Source organism: Streptopelia decaocto (genome assembly GCF_964273445.1).
Source record: "Streptopelia decaocto genome assembly, contig: HAP1_SCAFFOLD_45, whole genome shotgun sequence".
NCBI lineage: Eukaryota > Metazoa > Chordata > Aves > Columbiformes > Columbidae > Streptopelia > Streptopelia decaocto.
In genome coordinates this window covers 94,457-101,876 of record NW_028117033.1, presented here as the reverse complement: position 1 = coordinate 101,876, position 7,420 = coordinate 94,457, and the positions used below count along the sequence as shown (strand labels likewise).

At 50.6% G+C, this 7,420-nt stretch overlaps 1 protein-coding gene across 1 annotated transcript; it reads right to left on the bottom strand.

Moving 5' to 3' along the window:
- Window positions 1-6,218: 6,218 nt before the first annotated feature.
- Window positions 6,219-7,142, bottom strand: LOC309451963 (olfactory receptor 14J1-like; the record flags this gene model as incomplete). The annotated part of the gene is made up of 1 exon (XM_082076654.1): window positions 6,219-7,142. The coding sequence occupies exon 1, from the start codon at window positions 6,981-6,983 to the stop codon at window positions 6,219-6,221; it is 765 nt and encodes a 254-aa protein (XP_081932780.1). The 5' UTR covers window positions 6,984-7,142.
- Between the last annotated feature and the right edge of the window lie 278 nt (window positions 7,143-7,420).

Sequence of the window (7,420 nt, the reverse complement as noted above, 5' to 3'; positions counted from 1 at the left end):
CCCGGGAACCCCTACCCAGGCTCCACCTGCACTGCAAGGTGCTCTGGTCTCCCCAGGTCCTGTGTGATAGATGCCAATCCCAGGCCAGCACCTCAGGTACACTGGGGCCCTAAAATGGCCCTGGCTGTTTATGGTGAGACAACTGGTGACTGATGTCTGTCTGGAAACATGCACTTTTTATTGTTGGTTTTTTTGTTGTCATTGTTGCTTTTGGTTTTTTGTGTGTTTGTCATTCCCTCGTCATTCAGGAGTTCCCACCTCTCCTGATTAAGTGTCCCTGTCAAAGGACAACCTTCCAGCACTGTCTGGACGTTTGCCCTTCCCAGTGCTCTCAGGTTTCTCCTCCACTTGCTCTTTGGTCATTCAGTGGCCTCTCAACTGTCTGGTTTCTGCTTTGAGCTTCAGGGAGTTACAAACTTGCCCCATTCTTCAGAGCTCTAATTGACATGGCAGTCAACACGTTCATTGTGTTTATTTCTATCCTCTCCTATCTCTCTATCTAAACCAATTCTTGTGTGGTTGTACCTTGTGTGTGCTGGACCTCATCCGATCCACTTACACACACAGCTGAGGAAAGTGTTTTGCTGTTTATTAAACTGTGCAGTGTTTGCACAGGAGAGCAGGTGGAGCTGGTGCACAGGAGCTGCAGCCTCTCCTGCAGAGCTCAGTGGAGAAGTCTGATGTAGGAAAAGTGATGCAATCTCTGGTGGCCAATGTGGGAACCGGCAGACTGGGGGTGGGAGTGAGGAGCCAGGTTGACCATACAGTGTCCAGCCTCAAGGGACTGTTCTCCTGCCTGTCCAGATGTCTTCAGGAGACCCTTGGGATCAATGTCCAGTGTAGAATGCTGCTGTCACTTCTTCCATACACTGGAAAATGATAGAAAATGCCCTTGAAAGAAAAAACCTCCTTTATGAAATCTTCTTTGAAACCTTCATCAGCAAGTGTCCCATTGAAACCTCTCCAGGTAGTTCTACAAGTCTGGAAGATTTGAAGAAAATTAGGGAAAGAAACATCGCTCATTAGGGCTTTCTGTGTTTTAATGAGCCCCATGGCGTATTTGGTGCTGAGACCATGAACCTCAGATACCAAGGACAGACTGAAGAATCCGCTCAAGAAGTCCAAGTCAGAAGCAAACTCCAAAGTACCTTGAAGCATTAATGGGCCCCACTGAGGGCTGTTACTGACAAAGCCTACCCAGGGACTCGTTAGAGCAGATAATTGGAGGCAGTGATTGCATCAGGCAAAGGCAAAGTGCAGCAGCTCTGATGCTGAGAAAGCCCTTGGTTTGTCTGATGAAGGACAATGGCCAAGCCTTGAGCCCCTGCCCCTAGGAAGGGAGATCCTGTCCCTCACGTGTGGCTCAGAGCTCTTCCTGGGGCTGTGGGGAGTGTGATGCCCAGTGCAGGACAATGGTGTGACACTCCCTGGGGTGTGCAAGGAGGCAATGGGGTGCCATGGCCATGACAACCATGTGTCTCCTCTTAGACCTCATTGGCAGGGACATCAGCCATAGCCAAGGGGACAAAGACCTTGGCTCTTTCAGGGACATCCAGCCTTGCCAGTGCCATTGGCCATGTCCACCACAGTCCATCCTGCACTGTCCCAGGCCTGTGGCTGTTTCCCCACAGGCTGCAGACACCCCATGCGCTTCCCCACCTTGTTCTCACCCCAGTGTGTCCCCACCTGTGCTGCTGTCTCTCCATCCTCACCAGCTGTTCCTGGAAACACAAAGCCATGGCTGATCCAGACTCCTCTGAATGACCACAGCACTCTGCTCAGAATGACATTTCTTGATCCTGAGCTCCACTCTGGACATCCAGAGCTGCAGTTTCTGATGGTTTTCCTTTCTCATGCTGTTTTCCTCCACCAAAAAAAAAAAAACCAAACAAAACCAAAACAAACCAAAAACAAAGCAAAAAACCAAACTGCCACCATCTTGGAAAGTGATTTTCAAGATTTCTGAAGCTACTACTGCCCTTCCTTGTCATGGTGTTACCACAGCCAACAACTAAGACCCTGATAGCTGCTCACATCCTGCCCCGAATCCCCAAAGTGGGACAAGGGAGAGAACTGAAAGGGAAGAGAATAACTCGTGGGCTTAGAAAATAAAATTCATAAGACAATAAAAGTAATTATAAAATACTACTACTACTAGTATACAGATACTAAAATATACATAAAATAAATGATACTCAGTGCAATCCCCAACAGATTTCCAGTCATGTGGAACAGCTAACCCAAAAGAAGGGAGCACCCCGGTCCTGAACAGCTGATCCCAGCAAGAGAAAGCAAAAATGTAAAAGGCAGAAAGGCCCAACGGCCAACTTAAACACAACAAAATGTCATAAAACTGAACTAACACTGACCTCCCAACAGAATGAACAGAACCAACCAACGTAGCCAGAAAATCTGAACTAACTAGCTGGAAAAGGCATCTCCAGTTTTATACTGAGCATGACACTAATGGTAGAGAATAGCTCATTGATTGACCTGGATGTCAATCAAGGTGCTGTCCTGTCTGTGCCCCCTCCTACCAATTTGCACCTGCAGCTGGACTTCAGAGAAGTCCTTGGTTTCACTGACAATAGTCCAGGTAAATTAAATAGAAATAGATAAATTAAATTAAGAAAATATACTTCGTTCAATCCCTCATGCAACTCCAGTCACACGGAGCAGCCAGTCCTGCAGAAGAGAGCACCTTGGTCCTGAACAGCCCATCCCAGCAAAAGAGAGCAAAAGAGCAACAGGCAGAAAGGCCCAAAGGCCAACTGCAAAATGGCAGAACGACAAAAGGCCGAACTGACATCGAACTCCTGACAGAATGAAACTTCTGAATGGAACTGACCAAACCAGCTGGAAAACCCAAGCAAGCCCTAAAAGCCAGCTCCAGCTTTAGACTGAGCATGACGCTAATCATAGGGAATATTTCATTGATCAGCCTGCATGTCAATCCAGGTGCTGTCCTGTCTGTGTCCCCTCCTGCCAGTCTGCATCTGCAGCTGGATGGACAAAGAAGTCCTTGGTTTCCCTGACAACAGCCAAGATATCAGTGAGTTCTGACATTCCTTTCATAGCAAATGACAAACACTGTAAAGCTGCTAAAAGACAAAATGAACTCTATCCCAGGGAAGAAACAGCATTACCTCATTATTCTCATAGTAAATCTAAACAAAAGACTGTAGTGGCTGTGAAGGAGAGAGGTTCAAAATGCATGAAGAAAATTAACTCAATTTCAGTAAAAACAGCACATTTCCTCAGGCTCCACTTCACCAGGCTCCACACTGTGTGTAGTACACCAGTAGTAGACACTACTACTACTACTCCACACATGACCCAGACTTTCTCTGGCCACATGGCAGCTCCTCCCCATTCCTCCAGAATGGGGAACCTCACACTGGGACACACGGCTCCAGATGTGACCACACCAGTGCTGAGTCACGATGGACAATAAGTGCCCTTGTCTGGGTGGCCACGCTCCTCCCGGTGCAGCCCAATGTGCTCATGGGCGTGTTCCTGTTTAGCACCACTGAGAACTGGCTGAACATTCAGGCTCAGAAGGTTGTGACCAGTGGCACAAAGCCCAGCAAGGAGGTACCATGAGGAACACTGAAGGACACCATATCCCCACCCAACATCTCCTCCCCACAGGTGTCTCTTGGGTCCCTGGAACCACCTCAGTGCCAAGGGGGAGAGCACTGCCTGTATGGGGTGGAGGAGATGGGGTCTGGAATGAGGGTCCTGGGGCAGTTTGTCCTGGTTGTTCATGCAGCAACAAGCTGGGCTGGATATTTGGAGAGAGGAACTCCAATGGGCATGGGGATGGTCTACAGTTTCCTGCATGCTGCCTTTTCTGGTGGAGATCGCAGAAGCTGCCACCCCTTTACAGGACCCAGGACAGGCCTTGTCCTTCCTCTGGTCACAGCTGGACAACAGTTCTCCAGCTCGGCCCCAGCTCATGAGCCTTGTCTAGGGGTGACGTTTGGGGTAAGGTTAACAAGAGGGGTGCATAAGTTTGTCTTAAGGACATGTGATGAGCACCAGAAGTGAAGTACCAGAGCAAAAGGATGTGGCTTATGGGTGAATACTTTCTTCAGTGCAAGTCCTGACACAGGGTCTCAACTTGCTTTCCATGCCGCCCTTCACGAGGGATGATGCACTAAGAGATGGCAAGTGGGGGACACCAATCCTTCTCCAGCTACTTCCCAGGCCTGGTGAAGCACCAGGACAGCAAGGACTTCTGGCCCTGCACCCTAAACTCTGGGTGTTATCTTGGGGCAGCTGAACATCAGCATTTTTTTTCTGCAGAGCAATTTCCAGCCTAGGTCAGCTCCTGTCTGATCTCCCCCATGCCTCCTCTGTTCTGCTCTTTTGCTCCTGGCCCCTTCCCTGTGCTCCCCACAGGGCCCCAACCTGGCACTGATGCTCTGCAGAGCAGGTTGGCTGCAGAACCATGGGGTGACTGCACACTGGTTGTGCTGCTCAATGAGGGACATAGATGCAACTGCATGGGCTGCACTATCACTGAGCTCATTCCCGGGGGTCTAAAGCTCTGGAATGGGTTCAGAGCATTTCATGGGACTCGTTGGGTTTTCTGCTCGTTTCGGTTCAGCAATGCCTTCCTTGTCCTTCAGGTTCCCCGAAACCAGTGCAGGAAGATGCTGCCTATCCCCTTCTCAGGGACAGAGGTAGGCTGACCAGCCCTTAATTCTTCAAATCCTCCTTCAGGCCCTTCTTGAAGATGGGCTTGACATCTTCCTTTCCTGAGGACCTCAGAACTTGACTCTGATTCTGCTGTCACTCTTGAAAGCACAATCCAGCATCATGGGCGAGGGTGATAGAGCAGACATGAGCACTTGCAATGAGCCTGTCCCAGCAGCTAAGATGAATCTCACTGGGCCAGTGGGGATTGTTCCTGGAGTCACACACAGAAATGTCAGGGCTCAGCTGGTCTCAGAAATTCTTATGCACCCAGGGATGCTCAGAGACAGAGGCTGTCCCTTTTACACAGAGGCAGGAATCACAGTGTTCCTTTGGCCTCCTGTTGCCACTCCCAAGGATGGGAGACACCTCAGCCTTGTGGTGTGTCACCCTGCTCTGCACTCATCTGAGATGTCCCACATCATGAGGAATGGACCACGGGGACCTCCGTTCAAGGAAGAAGATCCCAGTGGGTGGTTTCCCGTGGGCTGTTACTCCCAACGTGAAGTGACCTTGAAACACTGACTGTCCCACAGGCCTTCATGGAACCTCCAGGAATAGCTGGTGTCGTTAGTGTTCACCTGGCTTCACCTCACCTCACATCCATGATGTGCGTGCTCACATCTCATCAGAACAATGCAAACATGAATTTCTGATCTACTCATTCCGTGTCCCTCCCGGAGGGAAGAACAACCTCTGTGAGTGGGGGAGAGAGGCCAGAGCTACAAATGGTGGTTACGAGGGGCCAGTCCATGATGATGCCCTGGGGCAGCTTCTGTGGGGTGTCCAGTGCACAGGGGCACGGCCCAGCCCCTGCTCTGGTGGTCCTGCAGATCTCTGGCAGGAGCCTGGCTGTGAGAGGACACTGCCATGTGCCAGCCCTGCACACACACGCTGTTCAGCTGTACACTGGTGTTTGAATCTGTGGGACACTATCGTGAGCATATGCATGAAGATATAAACCATCGTGTATTGCCCTGAGGAGATCACCTTTCTATCTAGAAAGGCTGTTGTGAGGCAGCTCTGTCACAGCAGTGCCCATTGCCTGTCCCTGCCTGCGCCCACAGGACTGACACACAGCAGGACGGTGACCAAGCTGCCAGAGCACTCAGGCCTTGCACCAACACAAGGGATGAGAAGGAGAGAGTGGGAGTGGAACCAGAACAGCTCTGAAAGAACAAGCGCTGGTGCTCCTTGGCAGTTTTGCCTGGCTGGACTTTTCTCCCCTTCTCTCATGAACACAGGAACCATCCCTGGAGCTCTAAAAATGGGCTTGCAGGAAGGATATAATGAAAAAAAAGTCACTAAAGAGCCTTTAATTTTGTTTAGAGACAAGGAGAGCACGGCTTCTCATTTACACAGCCAACAGTTATAAAAGAAAAGCCAATAGTGAATTAGAAAGGGGATGACAACTTTATCAGAATAAGAAAACAACAAATAACAACAAAACATCCAGATGACAGGCTGGACCTGTAATTAGCTACATTAAAATGCCTATGTAGAAGCAGATGGGTGGTTTATTGCTTTACAAAACAATAAGATATGAGTTTCCAGAGGGCATCCTTGAGCTCCCCGTTCCTCATGCTGTAGATGAGGGGGTTCACTGCTGGAGGAACCACCGAGTACAGAACAGACACCACCAGGTCCAGGGATGGGGAGGAGATGGAGGGGGGCTTCAGGTGGGAAAACATGGCAGTGCTGACAAACAGGGAGACCACGGCCAGGTGAGGGAGGCAGGTGGAAAAGGCTTTGTGCCGTCCCTGCTCAGAGGGGATCCTCAGCACGGCCCTGAAGATCTGCACATAGGACACCACAATGAACACAAAACACCAGAGGTCAAAAAATACACTAACCACAAGAAGCGCATGTTCACTGAGGTAGGTGTTTGAACAAGAGAGCTTGAGGATCTGAGGGATTTCACAGAAGAACTGGCCCAGGGCATTGCCCTTGCACAGGGGCAGTGAAAATGTATTGGCCGTGTGCAGCAGAGCAGTGAGAAACCCAGTGGCCCAGGCAGCTGCTGCCATGTGGACACAAGCTCTGCTGCCCAGGAGGGTCCCGTAGTGCAGGGGTTTGCAGATGGCAACGTAGCGGTCGTAGGACATGACTGTGAGGAGACAATACTCTGCTACTATAAAGAAGGCAAATGAAAAGAGCTGTGCAGCACATCCTGAGTATGAGATGGCCCTGGTGTCCCAGAGAGAGTTGGCCATGGATTTGGGGACAATGGTTGAGATGGAGCCCAGGTCAAGGAGGGCGAGGTTGAGCAGGAAGAAGTACATGGGGGTGTGGAGGTGCTGGTCCCAGGCTATGGTGGTGATGATGAGGCCGTTGCCCAGGAGGGCAGCCAGGTAGATGCCCAGGAAGAGCCAGAAGTGCAAGAGCTGCAGCTCCCATGTGTCTGTGAAAGGCAGGAGGAGGAACTGGGTGATGGAGCTGCTGTTGGACGTTTGCATACTGGACATAGGGCACTGTTACAAGAAGTAAAGGCAGTGATAAGAGACGGGAGATTTCCCTGACTAAAATCAAAGCCATTACATACTCTCCCACTGTTCCACACCCCATTGTCCTTTTCCAGACCTTCCTCCAGCTCCATGTCTGAGCCCTGGGTGGTGCTGGCTGGAGGTGCCGTGAGGAGCAGGGCCTGTGCCCGCTAGCTGCCGAGGAGGCAGCCCTGCTCTGCAGCAGGGGGCATGGGAACAGGAGGCAGGGGAGAGTT